The sequence below is a fragment of the Elephas maximus genome, chromosome 16, assembly GCF_024166365.1.
Source record: "Elephas maximus indicus isolate mEleMax1 chromosome 16, mEleMax1 primary haplotype, whole genome shotgun sequence".
NCBI lineage: Eukaryota > Metazoa > Chordata > Mammalia > Proboscidea > Elephantidae > Elephas > Elephas maximus.
The window spans coordinates 42,035,106-42,058,150 of record NC_064834.1 but is presented as its reverse complement, the minus strand read 5'-3'; the positions used below and the strand labels follow the sequence as shown (position 1 = coordinate 42,058,150).

At 39.9% G+C, this 23,045-nt stretch overlaps 1 protein-coding gene across 3 annotated transcripts in view; it reads left to right on the top strand.

Annotated features, from left to right (window-relative positions):
* The window catches only part of HTR7 (5-hydroxytryptamine receptor 7), a 94,494-nt gene extending 71,458 nt beyond the window's left edge, over positions 1-23,036 (top strand). Inside the window, exons 2-4 of one of the 3 annotated variants that reach the window (XR_007513476.1) lie at positions 4,110-4,879; positions 19,687-22,347; positions 22,853-23,036. Coding sequence is in view for 1 of the 3 variants with exons in the window: in XM_049855649.1 (XP_049711606.1) it covers positions 4,110-4,878 (769 nt within the window). In the remaining 2 variants the exon portion in view is untranslated. Of the gene's footprint in view, positions 1-4,109; positions 4,880-19,686 lie in introns of all 3 variants that reach the window. The other 2 variants (XR_007513477.1, XM_049855649.1) reach the window with 2 other exon arrangements.
* Positions 23,037-23,045: the final 9 nt, after the last annotated feature.

The following is a 23,045-nucleotide window of genomic DNA, read 5'->3' as shown; positions in this document are numbered from 1 at the left end:
TTGAGTTTTTATTTCTGTGCTTTATGCTATTTTTTTGTAGGAGAGGTATCCATTCATTATTCTTTTCCAGATTTTTTTTTTGCCATTTATGCGTACTTAATTGATGAACTTAAAAATCATTTGGTTAAACTAAAGAAAGCCCTGCTGGTTTTTCCAGTCAGGGTTGTATGATATTTGCGGATTAATTGAGGAAAAATGGACACTTTTATAATACTTTCTTTTCTTAATTGAAGAAAAAGGTGTGTTTTAGTCATATATTCAAGCATTCTCTATGTCTTTAAGTAGCATTTTATGTTTTCTTTGCATAGGCTTTGGCCTTTCAAAAAGACTTTTCCTAGATATTTTAAGTTTTTGGCTGTTGCTGTAAATGGAATTATTTTCCCCCACAGTATTTTCTAATTGTTAATTGCTTAAAAGCAAAACAAAACAAAAACTATTAACTTTATAGCTAGATACTTTAAAGAATCTTATGGTTTTTTCTAATAATCTTTAGTTGATTTAAGCCTTCTAAAGTCTCACCAAGTGGTACCCAGGAGATGTATGTATCACTACTTATTGTAGAAGATGACATAAGACCATTAGAGGATGGATCCTAAAATTAAACAGAGTTTATGGAATACAAGTTTTATATCTTGTTGTTAGTTACCATGCAGTCAACTCAGATTCATGGTGACCTTATGTATAACAGAACAAAGTGTCCCCCAGTCCTGTGCCTTCTTCATGATCGTTGGCATGAGTCCATTGTTGTGGCTATCGTGTGAATCCATCTCGCTGAGGGTTTGCCTTGTTTTCTCTGACCCCCTACTTTATCAAACATTATATCCTTTTCTAGTGATTGGTCTTTCCTGATGACATGTCCAAAGTGAGCAAGTCAATTTCTTGCCATCCTTTCTTCTAAGGAACGTTCTGATTGTATTTCTTGTAAAACTGATTCAGTTCTTTCTTTGCACGGTATGTTCGCTATTCTTCGCCAACACCACAGGTCAAGGGTGTCAGACTAAGTGTATCTGAATGAACGAATACGCTGTTCTTACTAGTTGTTTTAATATTCTTATATTAAAATTGGTAATCAATTAATCCATCACTGAGAATTATTTTTGTGGATTTTATATTGTTTATGTTGGCAGGAAAAAAACTGGTTCAATTAAGCCTGAAGGCATCCCCGGTTCAGAAAGGAAACTGAAGGAATGGAAGGAAAAACTGAACTGACTTCCTCAAGCATAAGAGTTTACTAGTTTGCAAATTTCTGGCTTGCTAATTTTTTTTCAATCCCCACAAACAAAATGTAACTTCTCTAGCTGTGAGTATTCCTACTTCCTCCTTCCAACACATACCTACTGCTCTAGCCACCCTTCATCCCAAACCCCCAGCAAGTAGGTGTAAGGTGGTCTGATAATGCCATCTGCTGGTGTTCTGGGGAACTGTCTGAACTAACCTCTTGTTCCACCTCAACTTGTTGGTGAACTTGGGGTTTTAGACTGGGCTTGTGTCTCAGAAACCAGATCCAGGCTTGGGAGTGACCAATTTATGCTTATGATTACAGACAAAGAGAAGGGAAATCAAAGTCACAGTCCTGGGAAAGGCTGCTAGGGGAGGCATGGAAACAAGGAAGGAGTCTGAAAGTCCACATCTACAGGGGCTGGTAGAGTGCAAGGACTAGATCCAGAAAGAGTGATGTCCAAAAGAGTTCCAGCAGGAAAAACTTGGAGAGCACCCCTAGAGCAAAACAGGAGAAGGGAGATGCTGTTTTTACGGGGTATCCGCGTTCAGCCTTGGGGCAGGGATCTGCTTAATTATGGCCTTCCAGTCAGTTGTGACACCTCTCAGGCGTTTTCTCATCTTCCTTTTTGTATTCTTTTAAATTTTCTTAAATCTTTTTCTGTAGCTTGAAACTCAGATAATTCCACATATGGTAAAATCTATTTCATGTTCCTGTGTTCGTCCTCTCTGTCTTTCCCCTTTTCCCCTTCTCCTCTCCTTACCCCCTTATCCTCCCCCCCCCCCGCCACCCAGCTCCTTTTCTCTTTTCCCTTTCTCTCTTTAAGCTCTTATTCTTGCAATCTCAGTAAAATCTTCTTTCTCTTTCTTCCTTCTATTTGGAAGCTGAACCGTAATCCTAATTACAGTGATAAACATAAGGATAGTGCTTTTGGGGTCAGCCTTATCAAGGAAAAGGGAAAAGAAAGGTCATGAAATAAAGAATCAGTGCCACTAACACCTGAAGTCCTTGGAGGTGAGCAGAAGCCCCTTTAAAATTATCATAGGTCTCGGTCTTCCTTTCAACCCCTACAGAATTTTTCCCATGTGCCTCCATTCAAGATTTTTGTCTGCTTTCATCACTACCAAATCCCCAACATTTAGAACAGCACCTGGCTCATAGAAGGGGCTTCATTAATATTTGGTGAATGAATATTCTTGATCAGTAAGCAACCCTGACTCATTCTATTTTACTTTAAGTGTTGCAAGGATGCTAATTTTCCTTGGAAAAAAAATGTATCAAGACTATTGTGGGATAATTTAAGCATAACACATAAGGCTGTTTCTAGTAGAAATGATTCTTTAAGTTCCAAACTACCAACTCACAGACTTTTAGAAAATAACCTGTTGGTAAGTTGGAGATTGTCTATACGTTTCCCCTTCATCATGTTTCAGGAGTTTATCTATGTGTGAATGATACACTCATGAAACATATTCTACCTCTAACCTGTTGAAAACCTGTTTCCATCAAGTGGAGTCTGACTTATAGCGACCCTATAGGACAGAGTAGAACTGCCCCCATAGGGTTTCCCAGGAGTGGCTGGTAGATTTGAACTGCCAACCTTTTGGTTAGCAGCCAAGCTGTTAATCACAGCATCACTAGGGCTCCATTCTACCTATAGAACTATATATTTTTTCATATATATATATATGAAAACGATGAAATGACCAACTTTTACCTGTCTCTGCTTCTCAAGTACTCCTTGCATTCTCCCCCAAATAGAAGCTAAGATGGTTACATATAGAGGTGAAAATAACAAATTTGGAAAACTGAAAAGAGCATTTGGGAAATGGGCTTAATGCATATTTTCTGTTTTTGCAGAGTCTTGTTTGTCATATAAACCCTTGACAACAGAAATAGAGAAATATTTATGCTCTATGATGTCGCTATGAGTCAGAATTGACTGGACGGCAATGGATTTTTCATATAGCACTAAATGGCACAGTGGTTAAGAGCTCGGCTGCTAACCAAAAGGTTGGCAGTTCGAATCCACCACCCCCTCCTCGGAAACCCTATGCGGCAGTTCTACTCTTTCTTATAGGGTTGCTATGAGTTGGAATCGACTTGATGGCAACGGGGTTTGTTTGGGGGGAGGGTTTTAAAGCATGGAGAGGATGTTGTATTTGCCTAACATTTTAGAATTGTTCCTTTCTTGTGATCCGCCTCAAAACTGGAGAGACAAGGCAGGCCTCTTTTACTTTATAGATTGTTCCTCTGGCATTGTTCTTGTGTAAGAATTTTAGTGGGGGAGAGTTGAGGAAGATCACTGCAACTTCCAGTCACCAGGTTTTCCTGAACATCTCACAGATCTCTGTGGTCTTAAAGAAATGCTTCCGCTACACTGAAAAGGGGAGCTTAAAATAAATGAGAGTTGGCCTGAATAAAGACCAGTGAGATGAGGGGGTGTGTCATATCAGAGTGTGGGAAACCTTGGTCCATTCCCAAGGATGTGTCCCTACATCACACTTCAGGATGGATGTCTGTTCCTGGCTGGCTTTGGTGTTTGTGGTCCTAGGGGAAATGGCTGGTGTTCTGTCTTTGGTTCATTGACTTCATAAAATGTGGGATGCTATGAAAAGAGCATGGACTGGCCTCAGGGTCAGAAGGCTTTCATGCCAAATCCTGGCAGTACCCCAGGCTGGCTGTGTGACCTAGAATAAAACAGGTAACATCTCAGCACCTTAGTTTGCTTTTCTGCAAAATGGGAATAATGAAGCCTCCCTAGAAGGGCTGATATAAGGCTTGGTGCTAAGGTGTAGAAAGCATAGTGGCCAGCTAGTAGCTCTTTCTCAGCTCATCATCACAGTTCTGGTGACAGTATTTACCTATTACCTTTCCTTTTCTCCCCTAGGTACCTTGGGATCACCAGGCCCCTCACCTACCCCGTGAGGCAGAGTGGGAAATGCATGGCGAAGATGATTCTGGCTGTCTGGCTGCTTTCCGCCTCTATCACTCTACCCCCTCTCTTCGGATGGGCTCAGAACGTGAACGACAACAAAGTGTGCTTGATCAGTCAGGACTTTGGCTACACTATTTACTCCACCGCAGTAGCGTTCTACATCCCCATGTCTGTCATGCTCTTCATGTACTTCCAGATCTACAAGGCCGCCAAGAAGAGTGCCGCAAAGCACAAGTTCCCTGGCTTCCCCCAACGCCAGGAGGAGCCCGAAACCGTCATCTCCCTGAACAGCGCTGTGGTGAAGATGGAGAAGGATGCGGAAGATTGCGCCAACATCTCCCGGCTCATTAAAAGGGAGAGGAAGAACATCTCCATCTTCAAGCGTGAGCAGAAGGCGGCCACCACCTTGGGCATCATCGTTGGGGCTTTCACTTTTTGCTGGCTGCCGTTCTTCCTTCTGTCCACGGCCAGGCCCTTTATCTGTGGCACCTCCTGCAGCTGCATCCCACTGTGGGTGGAGAGGACTTTCCTGTGGCTGGGTTATGCCAATTCTCTCATTAACCCGTTTATCTACGCCTTCTTCAACCGCGACCTGAGGACCACCTACCGCAACCTGCTCCGATGCCGGTACCGCAACATCAACCGTAAGCTGTCGGCTGCAGGCATGCATGAGGCCCTGAGGCTCCCTGAGAGGGCCGATAGGCCTGAGTTCGTTCTGTGAGGTTAGTCATCACTATTTTTACTTTTCCATTCCTTCCCCCACCTCCAAATTTCTTTTATGGACCTTCTTCTTGAGGCAATCACAGAAAACTTCCTGAATCAGTAGCTTGCTTATTTTCTACTAAACATATCCAATTCGAATTCAGAATGTATAGATTCCAGTCCCTGACCCAGGAACATTCCAAAGCTAAAGATAGATACTTAGTTGAATTGGAAGAGGGGACCGATTTTATTTGCTGGTGAATTGCAGTTGATGTGATTGACCACAAGGAAAGGTGATGTTTTCCAACTTTTGCCCATAAATAATATCCAAATGATTTTCCCTTCTCTCTGATCCCTGTAACACCATCATTTTAATCACTATTACTTGTCAGTAAAACCTTTTTGATGATAACCTTCATTGCTAATTTTTTTTTGTCTTAAGTTAGGAAGCAAAGGTGATCTTTCCAGTATGCATTTACATTTACACAGGCTAAAAGGAAGCAGCCTAGGAGAAAGGAGAGTGGTGAATATGGGGAGAAGTAAGGATGGGACAATATCTTGAAAGCCATGGGAGCTTTCCTAAAATAGTGCCCCAGCCTCTGATAGCAGTTGTTGAGTTTATTTAGGATGCATTGTTATTGTTGTGTGCCACCAAGTCGATTCTGACTTACAGTGACCCTATATGTCAGAGTAGAACTGCCTCATAGGATTTCTTAGGCTCTAATCTTTACAGGAGCAGATCACCAGATCTTTTCTCCTGTGGAGCTGCTGGTGGGTTCGAACTGCTGACCTTTTGGTTAGCAGCCAAGCACTTAACCACTGTGCCACAAGGGCTCCTTTACAGTAGAGCATTGGGATCTGAAAAGGATGACAAAGTGCTGACGGTAATAAAGAAGTGAAAGTTGTGAATGCAGCCCACTCGCTAATGAATTTGGCTTTGTAAAGGAGACAGTATAGTACTTAGAGTGATGGCAAGTCAAATGAAAATTTTTTTATAATTTTGAGGTAGAGAAGACTTCTTCATGTGTGAAAGCTGAGGGGAAAGAAATTTTAGAATGAGAAGATGAAAGGTGCTGGCGGGAAACCAGATTAGTGTTGGACAAGTGAGAGAAGGAACCTGCAGAAAGGAATAGACCAGAGAACAATAGACCATTATAGTGGAGAAGGACCTTCCCAGTCATTTTGTCCAGTCCTTTCCTTTGACCTGGAGAGTAAGATGATGACAGTTTCCTTCCTTTCTGGTATAAACAATCTACTAGGCTCTGTGTTGGTACTTCCAATTATTTACCCATTTCTATCCATTTTCTTGATCAGCATAAAAAAGGCCCAGAGTCAAGCAGGCACTTGGAAATCTGACTCAGGATACCTGATTGAATAAAAGAGAAAAGGCTATGAATACTTCTACACAGATTTTTTTTTTTTTATTATAAATTATAATCTCTATCACATTTTCACAAGTATCCAAATATTGGTAATACAAAACCATTTGTGATAATATAATACAGGCAAGGATTCTTCTTTTTTTCTATTCAGCTTGATGACTTTATTTATGGATTTGTTTTGAATTGCCATAAATTGCTTTTAAGTAGCATGCTTTGATGACTTTTGTTCTTTGACATAATTATTATGAACAATACTTAAAAGCAGTTTCTAAACACTCCATATAGAAGAATAAAAGAATATAGACAAGAGGAGGTAGAGCCAACACAGCCTAGACAAATGCACCTGAAAAACTAAGTAAAACACATACAAATGTAAATAAGCAGGATGAAACAGACGAACATATAATCAATACATAAAGAAAATAATATCTTAACGTCTCAGAGACAGCAGACAATATCAAAACGTATAAAATAACAGGACAAGATAGCTCCAGCAAGTGACAAAAGTAAAGAATCAGATAAACTTCTGGAAGAAGAAAAGGCATTGGAACTACCAGATATCAAATTTGCTATGAGTGTCAACTGACGGGATGGCAATGGGTTTGGTTTTTGGTTGGATATGAAATTCAAAAGACTAACATTTAGGGCTCTCCAAGAGATTAGGAAAGAGATCAAGGAAACACAGAAAAAAACAGTGGAAAACAGACAAAACATAGCCAAAATCTAGAAAAACAGACAAGGCAATAAAGAAGTCCAAAATAAATAAATAAATAAATATAAATACAAGAACAAAATGTTAAAATAAACAAACAATTAGAACTCACAGTGACCCTATAGGATAGGATAGAACTTCCCCATAGAGTTTCCAAGGCTGTAAATCTTTATGGAAGCAGACTGCCACATCTTTCTCCTGTGGAGCAGCTGGTGGATTCAAACCACCTACCTTTTGATTATCACCTGAGCACTTAACTACTGTGCCACCAGGGCTCCTCCATACAAAAAAACAGCAACTAGAAATCCAAAGATAAACAACAAAATTTCAAAATAGCTCAATAGAAGGTTTTAGGGGCAAATTTCAAACAATGAAAGACAGAATCAGCAAGATTGAAGACAAATCCATGGATGCCACTTTAAAGAAAAATCAGAGAAAAGAATGAAAAAAAAAAAATGAAGAAAACCTAAGAATTCTGTGGGACACAGTCAAGAGCAAAATCTTGAACATGATCAGAGTTCCAAAATGGGGAGAAAATGGAAACACTGAAAAGATTGTTGAAGATTTGCTGGCAGAAAACTTCCCAAACATCCTGAAAGATGAAAAGCTCAACAAACCGCATATGAGATAGACCCCAAAACAAAGTCATTAGGACATATAATCACACTTGCCAAAACCAAAGACAAAGAAAAAATCCTGAGAGCAGCTTGAGAAAAACAAAAAGTCTCTTACAAAGGGGAAACAATAAGACTAAGCTCTGATTGCTCAACAGAAACTATGCAGGCAAGAAGGCAATGGGGTGACATACATAAAACCTGGAAAGCAAAACAAAACAAACAGAAAAAAAAAACCCTGCCAACCAAGAATAATGAATCCTGCAAAACTGTCACTCAAATATGATGGTAAAATTAGGACATTTCCAGATAAACAGAAATTAAGGGTTAACTCATAAAAAACAAACCAAATTACAAGAAATATTAAAGGGAGACTTTCAGTTAGAGAACCAACAACATCACACAACAACCTGAGCCTAGAATAGCATCATCCAGATAACCTAGGCAAGGAACTCTCAAAGCTAAAACAAAGCTAAAAGACTTAAAACAGGGAAACATAGACATCAATCTGTAAATGCTGAAAACGACAAAACAATGAAAGGGGGACTAAACAGTGTAGATGTAGCACTTTCAAATGGAGAGGAAGTCAAGGTGATATCAAGTAATAGAAGACTGGCTCAAATTTAGGAAGATAAGGGTAAATTTCAAGGTAACCTCAAAGAAAATTAACAAACTTACTCATCAAAATAAAAAAGAAAAACAGACTCAGTAAACACAAAATCTATAATAGCAAAAGAAATGAAAAGAAAATCCACAAACAAAAAGAACTCAGCACAGGAAAGTAAGAGGAACAAAGAAAATGTGGGCAACACACACACACACACACACACACACACACACACACACACACACAAATAACAGCAATAAATTCATAACTATTGATAATCACACTGAATATAAATGGCTTAAATTCACCTGTAAAGAGACAGAGAGTGACAGAATAAAAAAAAAAAAAAAAAGGCCCGTCAACATGCTGTCTACAAAAGACACACCTTAGACACAAAGACATAAATATATTAAAAATCAAAGAATGGAAAAAAATATATCAAGCAAACAGTAACCAAGAAAAGAGCAGGCATGGCAATACTAATCTTAGATAAAATATACTTTAAGACAAAATCTACCATAAAAGACAAGGAAGGACATTATACAATGATTAAAGGGACAATCCACAAAGAAGATATAACCTTAATAAATATCTACACACCCAACAACAGGGCTCCAAAATACATAAAACAAACTCTAACAGCACTGAAAAGAGAAATAGACAGTTCCATAATAATAGTAGGAAACTTCAACGCACCACTCTCAGTAAAGGACAAGACATCTAGAAAGAAATTCAACGAAGATACAGAAGATGTAAAGGCCGCAGTCAACCAACTTGACCTCAACACTCCACCCAACAGCAGTGAAGTATAGATTCTTTTCCAGTGCACACGGAGCATTCTCCAGAATAGAGCACATTTTAGGCCACAAAGCAGCCCTCAATAAATCTGAAAAATTGAAATAATACAAAGCATTCTCTCTGGCCACAATGCAATCTAAGTAGAAATCAGTAACAGGAAGAGGAAGGAAAAAAAATCAAACACTGAATAACAAAATAATGGAAACATAATAACACCTTGCTTAAAAACAACTGGGCAATAGAAGAAATCAAAGAGGGAATCAAAAAATTTCCTAGAATCAAAATGAGAATGAAAATGCATCATACCAAAACCTTCGGGACCCAGCAAAAAGCAGTGCTCAGAGATCAATTTATAGTAATAAATGCACACATCAAAAAAAGAATGGGCCAAAATCAAAACCTTAGCCTTACAACTCGAACAAATAGTAGAACAGCAAAAGCCCACAGGCACCAGAAGAAAGGAAATTATAAAGATTAGAGCACAAAAAAATGAAAGAGAACAGAAAAACAATAGAAAGAATTGACAAGACCGAAAGTTGGTTCTTTGAAAAGATCAACAAAATTGACAAACCATTGGTCAAACTGACAAAAGAAAAACATGAGAGGAATCAAATATCTCAAATAAGAAATGAGATGGGGACATTACAACGGACCCAAACTGAAATAAAAAGGATTAGAACAGAATATTATGAAAAAATTGTCATCTAACAAATTTGACAACTTGAAGGAAATGGACAAATTTCTAGAAATACACTACCTACCTAAACTCACACAAACTGAGATAGAAAATCTGAACAGACCCATAACAAGAGAAGAGACTAAGTGGCAAAAAAAAAAAAAAAACTCCCAACAAAAGAAAACACTGGCTGGGATGGCTTCACTGGGTAATTCTACCAAGCATTCAGAGAAGAGCTAACACTAGTACTAAACCAAAAACAAACAAACAAAAAAACCATTGCCATGAGTCAATTCTCACTCATAGCAACCCTATAGGACAGAGTAGAACTGCCTCACAGGGTTCCTAAGGTGCACGTGGTGGATTCAAACTGCTGACCTTTTGGTTAGCAGACATAGTTCTTAACCACTATTCCACCAGGGTTTCCTACTCAGACTATTTCAGAGCATAGAAAAGGAAGGAATACTCCCAAATTCATTCTCTGAAGTCAGCTTAATCCTGCTACTAAAGCCAAGCAAAACTAACACAAAAAAAGAAAATTACACAACAATATCTCTCACGTATATAGATGCAAAAATTCTCAAAATTCTAGCCAATAGAATTCAGCATCATACAGAATAATAATAATAATATGCCACGACCAGGTGGGGTTCATACTAGGCATGCAAGATGGTTCAACATTAGAAAATCAGCCACATAATCCACCACATAAATAGAACAAAATAAAAGAATCACGTGATCATCTCAATCAATGCACAAAAGGCATTTGATAAATGCCCATTCTTGATAAAAACTCTTAATAAAATAGGAATAGAACAGAAATTACTCAACATAATAAAGGCATCTATTCAACTACAACTGTGGAAAGAGAAGATGGATAAGCTCAATATCATCAGTCAGAACAAGGCCAGGGGCCAACTGTGGGACAGAACATCAATTGCTCAGATGCAAGTTCAAGTTGAAGCTGAAGAAAACTAAAGTCCACGAAAGCCAAAGTATGATCTTGAGTATATCCCATCTGCATTTAGAGACCATCTCAAGAATAGATTTGACGCAATCAACACCAGTGTCCCAAGACCAGACAAGTTGTGGGATGATATCAAAGATATCATATATGAAGAAATCAAAAGGTCATTAAAAAGGAAAGAAAAGAAAAAAAGACCAAAATGGATGTCAGAAGAGATTTTGAAACTTGCTGTTGAACGTAGAGCAGCTAAACGGAATGGAAGAAATGATGAAGTTAAAGTGCTGAACAGAAGATTTCAAAAGGCGGCTCAAGAAGATAAAGTAAAATATTATAATGAAATGTGCAAAGACCTTGCATTAGAAAACCAAAAGGGAAGAACTCTCTCAGCATTTCTCAAGCTGAAAGAACTGCAGAAAAAATTCCAGCTTCAAGTTGCAATTTTGGAGGATTTTGTGGGCAAATATTGAACAATGCAGGAAGCATCAAAAGAAGATGGAAGGAATACACAGAGTCATTGTACCAAAAAGAACTGGTTGACATTCAACCATTTCAGGAGGTAGTGTATGACAAAGAACTGATGGTACTGAAGGAAGAAGTCCAAGAAGGCATTGGTGAAAAACGAGGCTTCAGGAACTGACAAAATACCAGTTGAGATGTTTCAACAAATGGATGCAGCGCTGGATACGCTCGCTTGTTTATGCCAAGAAATTTGGAAGACAGCTACCTGGCAAACTGACTGGAAGAGATCCATATTTGTGCCCATTGCAAAGAAAGGTGATCCAACAGAATGTGAAAATTTTAAAATAATATCATTAATATTGCACTCAAGTAAAATTTTGCTGAAGATCGTTCCAAAACGGTTGCAATAGTACATCGACAAGGAACAGTCAGGAAGTCAAACCAGATTCAGAAGAGGACATGGAACAAGGAATATCATTACTAATGTCAGATGGTCCTTGATTGAAAGCAGAGAATACCAGAAAGATGTTTACCTGTGTTTTATGGACTATGCAAAGGCATTTGACTGTGTGGATCATAACAAATTATGGATGATGTTGCGAAGAACAGGGATTCCAGAACACTTAACTGTGCTCATGCAGAACCTGTACATAGACTAGGAGGCAGTCATTTGAACAGAACAAGGAGACACTGCGTTTTTTAAAGTCAGCAAAGGTATGCGTCAGGGTTGTATCCCTTCACCATACATATTCAGTCTGTACGCTGAGCAGATAATCCAAGAAGCTTGACATTATGAAGAAGAACATGGCATCAGGATTGAAGGAAGACTCATTAACAACCTGTGATATGCAGTTGAAACAACCTTGCTTGCTGAAATCAAAGAGGACTTGAAGCACCTACTAATGAAGATCAAAGACTACAGCCTTCGGTATGGGTTACACCTCAACATAAAGAAAACAAAAGTCCTCACAACTGGACCAATCAGCAACATGATAAATGGAGAAAATACTGAAGTTGTCAAGGATTTCATTTTTTTTGTATCCACAATCAGCACCTATGGAAGCAGCAGTCAAGAAATCAAACGATGTATTGCATTGGGCAAATTTGCTGCAAAAGAGTTCTTTAAAGTGTTCAAAAACAAAGATATCACTTTGAGGACTAAGGTGCGCCTGACCCAAGCCATGATATTTTCATTCGCCTCATATACATATGAAAGGTGGACAATGAATAAGGAAGACCAAAGAAGAATTGATGCATTCGAATTATGGTGTTGGCAAAAATATTGAATATACCAGGGACTGTCAGAAGAACAAGTTTGTCTTGGAAGAAGTACAGCCAAAGGGCTCCTTGGAAGTAAGAATGGTGAGACTTCATCTCATGTACTTTGGACATGTTATCAGGGGGGACCAGTCTTGGAGAAGGACATCATGCATGGTAAGGTAGACAGTCAGTGAAAAAGAGGAAGACCCTCAATGAGATGGATTAACACAGTGGCTGCAACAATGGGCTTAAGCAAAACAATGATTGTGAGGATGGCACATGACTGAGTACTGTTTTGTTGTACCTAGGGTCATTTTGAGTTGGAAATGACATGATGGCACCTAACAACAACAACAGCATACAAAATCAATAGCTAGCATTATTCTCAATGGAGAGAGGCTGAAAGCATTCCTCTTGAGATTGGGAGGAAGACAAGGATGCACTTTATCGCCACTTCTATTTAATATTGTGTTGGAAGTCCTAACTAGAGCAATAAGGCAAGAAAAAGAAATAAAGAGCATCCAAATTGGAAAGGAAGAAGTAAAACTGTCCCTGTTTGCAGATGGTACAATACTATGCATAGAGAACCACAAAGATTCCACAAGAAAACTACTGGAACTAATAGATTAAGCAGAGTAGCAGGATGCAAGATCAACATACAAAAATCAGTTGGATTCCTATACACCAACAAAGAGAACTTCGAAAAGGAAATCAGGAAACCAATACCATTTATAATAGCCCCCCAAAAGATAAAATGCTTAGGAATAAATCTAACAAGGGTGGAAAAGACCTACACAAAGAAAACTACAAAATGCTACTGCAAGAAACCAAAAGAGTCCTACATAAATGGAAAAATATACCATGGTTATGGATAGGAAGACACAACATTGTGAAAATGTCAATTCTACCTAAAGCGATCTACAAATATAATGCAATCCTGATCCAAATACCAGCAGCATTCTTTAGCAAGATGGAAAAGCTAATCACTGACTTTACATGGAAAGGAAAGAGGCCCCGGATAAGAAAAGCATTATTGAAGAAATAGAACAAAGGCCTCACACTACCTGATCTCAGAACCTACTGTACAGCCACAGTAGTCAAAACAGCCCAGTACTGGTACAACAACAGACACATAGACAAATGGAACAGAATCAAGAACCCAGACATAAATTCATCCACTCGTGATCAGCTGATCTTTGAAAAAGGACCAAGTCCATTAAATGGGAAGAGACAATCTTTTTAACAAAGGGTGCTGGCATTACACATAACATATCTGTAAAAAATGAATAATGACTCATAGCTCACACCATACACAAAAACTAACTCAAAATGATTCCACGACCTAACAATAAAGATCATGGAAGAAAAAATAAGGACAATTCTAGGGGCTCTAATATATGGCATAAATACAATATAAACCATAACTAAAAATGCACAAACACCAGAAGATAAAGTATATAACTGGGAGCTCCTAAAAATTAAACACTTTGCTCATCAAAAGACTTCACCTAAAGAGCAAAAAGAGAACCTACAGACTGGTGAAAATTTTTGGCTACAACATATCCGATAAAGGTGTAATCTCTAAAATCTATAAAATACTTCAACACCTTAACAACAAAAAGACAAATAATCCAATTTAAATAATGGGCAAAGGAAATGAACAGACACTTCACCAAAGGAGACATTCAGGCATTCGGCGTTTCTCAAGCTGAAAGAAGTAAAGAAAAAATTCAAGCCTCGAGTTGCAATAGTGAAGGATTCCATGGGGAATATATTAAATGATGCGGGAAGCATCAAAAGAAGATGGAAGGAATACACAGAGTCATTGTACCAAAAAGAATTAGTCGATATTCAACCATTTCTAGAGGTGGCATATGATCAGGAACCGATGGTACTGAAGGAAGAAGCCCAAGCTGCTCTGAAGGCATTGGCGAAAAACAAGGCTCCAGGAATTGATGGAATATCAATTGAGATGTTTCAACAAACAGAGGCAGCACTGGAGGTGCTCACTCATCTATGCCAAGAAATGTGGAAGACAGCTTCCTGGCCAACTGACTGGAAGAGATCCATATTTATGCTGATTCCCAAGACAGGTGATCCAACTGAATGTGGAATATAATTTCTATAATGAAAAATATCATTAATATCACACACAAGCAAAATTCTGCTGAAGATCATTCAAAAACGGCTGTAGCAGTATATCAACAGGGAGCTGCCAGAAATTCAGGCTGGTTTCAGAAGAGGATGTGGACTATGCAATATCATTGCTGATGTCAGATGGATCCTGACTGAAAGCAGAGAATACCAGAAGGATGTTTACCTGTGTTTTATTGATTATGCAAAGGCATTTGACTGTGTGGATCATAACAAACTATGGATAACACTGCAAAGAATGGGAACTCCAGAACACTTAATTGTGCTCATGAGAAACCGTTACATAGATCAAGAGGTAGTTCTTCGGACAGAACAAGGGGATACTGATTGGTTTAAAGTCAGGAAAGGTGTGCATCAGGGTTGTATTCTTTCACCATACCTATTTAATCTGTATGCTGAACAAATAATCCAAGAAGCTGGACTATATGAAGAAGAACGTGGCGTCAAGATTGGAGGAAGACTCGTTAACAACCTACGTTATGCAGATGATACAACCTCGCTTGCTGAAAGTGAAGAGGACTTGAAGCACTTACAAATGAAGATCAAAGACCACAGCCTTCAGTATGGATTTCAACATAAAGAAAACAAAAATCCTCACAACTGGACCAATGAGCAACATCATGATAAACGGAGAAAAGATTGGAAGTTGTCAAGGATTTCATTTGACTTGGATCCACAATCAACAGCCATGGAAGCAGCAGTCAAGAAATCAAAAGATGCATTGCATTGGGCAAATCTGCTGCAAAGGACCTCTTCGAAGTGTTGAAGAGCAAAGATGTCACCCTGAAGACTACGGTGTGCCTGACCCAAGCCATGGTATTTTCAATTGCATTATATGCATGTGAAAGCTGGACAATGACTAAGGAAGACCGAAGAAGAGTTCACGCCTTTGAATATACCATGGACTGCCAAAAGAATGAACAAATCTGTCTTAGAAGAAGTACGACCAGAACGCTCCTTAGAAGCAAGGACGGCGAGACTGCGTCTTACGTACTTTGGACATGTTGTCAGGAGGGATCAGTCCCTGGAGAAGGACATCATGCTTGTCAGAATACAGGGTCAGTGGAAAAGAGGAAGATCCTCAATGAGGTGGATTCACACAGTGGCTGCAACGATGGGCTCAAGCATAACGATTGTGAGGATGGCGCAGGACCGGGCAGTGTTTCGTTCTGTTGTGCGTAGGGTTGCTATGAGTCAGAACTGATTAGACAGCGCCTAAGAACAACAACAACACGTTGATGAGATCTATAAGATTAGACTGTGTCTTAAGCCAATACCTTTTGAGATATAAAAGAGAGAAGCGAGCAGACAGACAGGGGAACTTCATACCACCAAGAAAGCAGTTCCTGAAGCAGAGCAAGTCCTTTGGACCCAGGGTTTCTTTGTGGAGAAGCTCCTAGTCCAGGGGAAGATTAATGACAAGGACCTTCCTCCAGAGCCGACACAGAAAGCCTTCTCATGAAGCCGACACCCTGAATTTGGACTTCTAGCCCCTTAGACTGTGAGAGAATAAACTTCTCTTTGTTGAAACCATCCACTTGTGGTATTTCTGTTATAGCAGCACTAGGTGATCATGACACTATGCAGCAATAAAGAACAATGATGAATCCGCAGAACATCTTAGAACATGAATGAATCTGGAGTGCATTATGCTGAGTGAAGTAAATCTATAACCAAAGGACAAATATTGCTTGAGGCTGCTATTATAAAAACTCAAGGGAAGGTTTACACACAGAAAAAAACAACCTTTGATGGTTACTATCTACTAGATAGTAAAGAAGTTTCAACTTCGGTGAAGGGAAAGGCAACACACAATATAGGGAACGTCTGCATAGCTTGACCAAGGCAAAGTCAGAGAAGCATCCTAGACACATCCAAACACCTTGGGGGACCATGTTGCTGGGGCTGAGGGCTGGGACCTTGATCTCTGGGGGACACCTAGGTCAATTGGCATAACATAGCTCATAAAGAAGATGTTCTACATCCTACCTTGATGAGTAGTGTCTGGGTCTTAAAAGCTTGTGAGCGGCCATCTAAGACACATCTGTCAGTCCCATCCTGTCCGGAGCCAAGGCGAAGGAAGAAAAACCAAAGACACAAGGAAGATATTAGTCTAAAGGACCACATGAACCACAGACTCCATCAGCCTGAGCCCAGAAGAACTAGATAGTGCCTGCTTACCACCACTGACACAATGGCTGCAACAATTGTGGAGATGGTACAGGACTGGGCAGCGATTTGTTCTGTTGTGCATAGGGTCCCTGTGATCGGAACAGACTCAATGGCACCTTAACAACAACCACCACCACCACCGATCATTCTGGCAGGGATACAATAGAGAGTCCCAGACAAAACGGGAGGAAAATGTAGAACAAAATTCAAATTCACAAAAAAATACCAGACTTAACTGGTCTGACAGAGACTTGAGGAACCCACAAGACTATGGCCCCTGGGCACCCTGCTAACTCAGAACTGAAGCCTCTCTCGAAGTCCACCTTTCAGCTAAAGATTAGATATGTCTATGAAACAATAACACAGGTGAGAAATGTGCTTCGTAGTGCAATCAAGTACACGAGACCAAATGGGCAACACCTGCCCAAAAACAGAGACGAGAAGGCAGGAAGGGACAGGAATACTGGGCAAATGGACACAGGGAACCCAGGATTTAAAGGGGGAGAGTGCTGATGCATTTCAGGGATTGCAACCAATGTCACAAAACATTTGCATATAAATTTTTGAACGAGAAACTAATTTGCGCTGTAAACTTTCATCTAAAGCACAATTACAAAAAGAAAAAAAAATATAGACGAATTTCATGAAACAATTTTGAAGCAGCTCTTCCTTTCCTTCCCCCTTGCCCTCCCTGGTGATGCACTGTTTCTCTTCAAAGAGTCTTTGTAATCCCTGTTGATTGCAATGGTGCTTAGGGGTAAGTCCATAGGAAGTAAGCTTGGGCTTCTGCCCTGAATTCTGTCAATATGCTGCTCCAGGGTTTTTGGGGAAGCTTTGGAGTTCAAGATGATTCTACCCTTTCTTGATGGGAACGAGTAATTAAAACAAAATAAAATGAGTTCCAATGGAAATTGGAGAGAAACATTAAGGTCCCAGAAACCCCAAGTATCTGTGATGGGATGCTGCTTTAAAGACAGAAACAAAATGTTTGCTATATCACAGACACCCCCCACCACAGTTCCTTAGCATTAAGTAGCACTTTACTTTTATTAAATCATCAAATAGTAATGCTAATAGCTTACTTGCTTCATGTGTTGCAGTTGCAGACATTTGTACTTTGCAACATCTTTCAAGTAGGAAAAGCAGGTGATTGCCCTGTTTTGCTCTTTCTAATTTTTTTTTTCTTAGTAGGCAATACATATACATAGTACAAAATAAAACTAAGCAGTGCAGAAGGTTATATAAGATAAATAAGCCTTGTGGGAAATTCTTAGGAAGCAGTTGTCCAAGGTAGAAATCATGAAGGAGGTGGTATTTGAGATGCATCTTGAAGAAAGAATAGGATTTTTACAAGAGAGTATAACAGGGATGGGGGAGGGGCAGAGGCTGGTCAAAGTAGAGGGTCAGTTGATCTGGACAGAGGTACATAGATGTGGATGGAGGTGGACAAGGAGCCTGGGGCATGTCTTCAATGGTACTGGGAGGCTGGGGAGACTTGGTCAGCATGGAGGGCCAAGTGGGCATGGCAAGGGTGGGTAATAAAGGTTTTTGAGCAGGAGTGTGACCAGACCAGGCTGCAGTATGAATGATGTATTGGAGGGGTTTTCAGTGGAGGAAGGGGGATGGGTTAGGAGACCAGTGTGTCTGTGAAGTCTCATGTCAGGAGGGAAGGAGCCCTGATGGCGCAACAGTTATATGCTTGGCTGTTAACCGAAAGGTTAGTGGTAAGAACCCACCCAGCCTCTCCACAAGAGAAAGACCTGGATATCTGCTCCTGTAAAGTCAAGAAAACCTTATGGGGCAGTTCTACTCTGTGGTTGAAGCTGATTCGACGGCACCCAACAACAACATGTCAGGAGGACCAGGACTAGGAGTTTCATGTTGAGAGCAGGAAAGACGCCAAGGATATCAGACATTGGGAGTTGACCAACAGGTGGGTGGTGAGGAAGAGGGAGACTTCAGATGCTCCTGCTTGAGACCTGGAGGAATACAGTACAGTTTATGAACCAACTTGAGCAGAGCCCTTCTGAGCTTCAGGGGAAGTGCAGTCTCATTGTCAAGCTGAGGAGTCACAGGTTCCAGGCTGGGATAATAAGTGTCTGTAGAGAACCACTGAGGGCATAGACTGTTTCCAGTCCCCATAAGAGAGAATTCTGGAGTGGTGGGTCTGGGCTGAAATGTGGCACTTTTCCTCTAGTGCTATTGTATGAGGCTGACTGACAAATCGAGATACTGTGTCTTAAGGAGAAACTGAGCTGGTCACCAGGAAAACTGATCCCTTGAGTCACCCAACGAGGTCGAGAGGGAGGAGTCAGATAAGGAGGAGTGGCAGGGAACCCTTGGTAGCCAAGGGAGAGTGTCGCTTTAAATGAAGTGGGGAGGTAGAGACTGGGAGCACAGCCCAGGCCCTGGGATGTAGCTCTTAAGCCCAGGGATTTAGTTTGGTAAATCGAAGCCTGTGCAGATATGGAGTTAGGGGAGTGTGGCTCTACACCAGTAGAAAGAGACTTTTTCCCAGCCATTGGGCAAGACTTCTCTATGGCTCCTGCTGCTTCTCTGAAACTGGGAGGGATGACATGAGGTTGGTGAGGTTTCCTGGTTTCTGCGCGTGTATCTTACTATAATGCTATCTCCAAGGTTTGAAGGAGAGAACACTTCTCATTATTAGTCACCATTATTCTTGTCAAGTAGGCCAAATGTGGTAGTATTTTGAAGGCTATTTTTGAGGGTAAAGCCATTTTTGGTTTCAGTTGTATTATGAAAGTGAGTTTTCAAGTGGCTTATTTCGGGCTGATTTGTAAAGGTATTAAGGCCTTGACAACTTGTGGAATCTGAGAAATGTATTAAAAGGGCCACAGCACTTTTTCTTTCCCCATACAGATACTTATAACTCCTTAGAAGCTACAAATAAATGATTCAAATTACTGAATGCTGTAAAAATGAAATCCACCCACCCCAAAATGAAAACTCACATTTACGGTTCTGCTAAATCATTTTCTTCTCTTTCTCTGTCTCTCTCTTTATAGCTAAAACTCCAACTACAGTAGAAAGACAAGTCACGATTTATGATTGATCAAAAGCAGAATTATGAAGACAAAACAGACTATGCGAGACCGAGGTGGAAACAACAACATCATCATTTGCTGAGATTGCAGAGTGGAACGCAGCTTCTGTCACTTCTCGAGATGGCTAAAACGTGACAAGAAGGGTGATCTGTTGTACAAAGTATATTATGAGGGAGAGTGGCGACCTCTCCTTTTTTTTCTTTCTGTGAAATCAGTGCTATTCTGTGCAAATGAATATAGTGCTCAGTTTAAAGCTGCTCGATCATCTCAGCAAATAAGCACTAACAGAACTGGGTTCCAGAAAGGAAACAGTTTCTGGAGCTTTGCATTTGTCTAAATCTGTGCCAGTGGAAGGAGGTTCCAATGCACACTTCCACGCTTCTAAGCATTGTGGCTAATATTCAGGTATCGTTCATGAGGCCAAATGCTTTTTGCTGCTGTGTGGCTTAAGGGTGTTTTCCCAAGCAAACTCCAGCCAGCATAGTGTTGAATGTGTTGCATGTCCGATTAGAAAACTGAACCCAGCCATAACTATTACAAATGATATCCCAAATCAGCATCCCTAAAAAAGCTTCTATCAAATAGTTCAGCTTTTCTGCAGGGTCCCTATGACTTCCCCCACCAGTGTCCTTTCTTGTTAACTCACTTATTGTTATGTTGTAACTCAGGAAAAGAACTCAGGATAGAAAGAATCATGAACCCTGAATAGAGGTCTTTCTTATGCTCACTTTTCTTCTGAGGGGTCCTGAGAAATGAAGGGGATTCCTCCTGTGAGGTTTTTTTTTTACCTAGATGAGGAGTGAGTGCCTACCTAACCGCATTTAATGCACTGTATATTGCTACAATTACTGCTACAGAACTTTCGAATATTATTACATATAAAGGTACGATGGGGCCACTGGCTGGTCCCTAACTGTTTGTTATTTGGAAGGAAGCCGGGGAACCGTGGGGTTTCCGTGAATGGTTGTGATGTTTCTGGAGGTCGAACATTAACAGGTTAATTCTCGTTGAGCAGCATTGTATTAAACAGAATTACGTGGGTCAGAGGTCTCCTGGGCCGCTGTGGACAGTGCTACAGAACACCGTTATGTCTGTTCTGGAGAATTTACTGTTGTGTTTCTCTGTATCCTAAATCAAATGTGTGCCTGATTAATTGTCCTTTTTTCTCCCCCAAAGGTGGTAGACATTACAGGCAGGTAAACAGAAAAGGTCTCTTTGCTGATAGTACTTTCACAGTAAAAGATGGTATGACATAATGTGTGGAAACTAGACGCTAAGGAAACAGAAAGATAGTAATCAGAAAAGAAGAGGACTTTTGAGGGGAAGAAATTCAATGCAAGCCTTCATTTGATAAAAGAGAACTGAAAGAGAATATTTATTATTTTTTCTACAGTAAACGAAGCAGGTTCCCACGGGATAATGTGGAATTGCACCGTGGATTATGAACTTATTCCAGCTTTCATTGACATTGCTTCTTGCCCGCTCCCGGAAAGGGTCTGCCTTTCCTGAAATGGGAGGCGGGTGCTGTACTTTCAGACAAAGCTTGCGCAAATTCCTGAGCCTCAGATTTACTTAAAGTGACTGTATGTACTTATATTCTTAAATTAAATGGTTAAAAAAATAGTTTAAAAAAATGGTTAAAAAAATGGTTAAATATGGTCAAATAAATGTTGTTAAACTTGCAAATGTTTTATTATATTACACTAAATAAAGTTTATTAGTAGCCGTAATAAAGCTAGTCAAGTAATGATTTTTCATTAAAGAATTAAAGGTCGGATGTCATAGTTGCTCTATGTAGAAATGGCAAAAGGGTGAGCTTTACATATTTTCTAAAATCCTAACAGGTAGCTGAGACAGTTCTGTAATTAATTGCATTTCACGGGGAGAATTCATCCAAGTTGTAATTTTTTTTTTTTTTTAAGAAATGACCCATTCATCCGTCAGTTTGATTAATGAGCATTAATTGGGCTTCTGCTTCATTCAGCACTGTAGGCGTTGAAGGGACAAAGATGAGTAAGGCACAGTCCAGACTTTTAAGGAATTTGCCCTCAAGTAGAAGGCAGGCATGTCTTAGATTGTTGTGGTTAATAGCGTAGTAAGTGCTGTCGCAGTTTACAGGTAGGGACATGTTCTTTCCTGTAGCATAGGACAAGGCATTATGGTTAACTGGATTGATTCAGCTTCTCAAGTGTGTTTAATTTCTTATAGGGTCTTAGTTATCCAAACTGGCGCTTTATCCTGCCTGACTTGAATGCCTGCTTATTAAACTCTCTGCTTTATTCTGACCACAGAGGCCAGGCATCAGCTGTACCCCCTGCTCTAAATGTATGGCAGCCAAGTGAAAAAGGAAGGGTAAAAATGGAGAGGTAATGGGGAAAATATCAACCATTAAGCAATATGATTCCATATATGACATAATGTGTCATTTATGCCAAAGGTGCAGCTTTTATTTTAACTAAGGGTTGGTAAAACAGTTGAAGTAAAAACATTTTACATATATTTTATAACTGTTTAGGCAAGAATGACTACTATGACTAATCTCTCTTCTCACTTTAAGGTGTCAGCTGTCATCTTCTGGCAAGACGGAGAATTGGGAAATGATGCTTGGGAAGTCGAGTCCTTGTAAGAGATAACTGAATCAGTCTCACTTAGTGTGTAGTTTTATTCTGTAAATATTAAACAGGAAACACTCATAGAGTTGCTAGGTTTCCTGGAAACAGTTTGATAATTCTCAAAGCATTTACTGTGGTGTGATGTGCTTGAGACATTTATACATATGTATTTAATGATCGTATTTTCATTCAGTTTTATTAGAGGCACTGATTGCAGGAATGAAACCAACAATATGAATAGGAAATGGAGGCAATTTTTCAAATAGTTGATGCTAACGTAATAATTTCTGAATTGCCATCTGGGGATGGTAGGGGTTTCCTGTTAGCATTTTCAGATTGTCAACTGAGTCTTCAATTTAATAGATATAAATGTTTACAAATCTTGCATTTTTTAAAATTGTTCATGCCTCTTCCCATTTCAGGGCCTTCATACATGTCCCCTCCCCCTCCCCCAATCTGGAATGCTTTTCAAGCTCCCAATTATTTATTTAATGTATGTCTTTGTCACTTTTCAGAAATTCTTCAAGGGCAGGGACCATGCCTGTGCTGCTCATCAATATATGTTCCGCACCTAGCGCCATGCTTAGAGCATATATAGTAGGCATGTGATAAATATTCTTTAAGGAGGGAAGGGAAGGAAAAAGGGAGAAAGCTAAGGAAGAAAGAAGGGAAGGCAGGAGGGAAGAAGGGAGGAAGGAAGGAAGGACG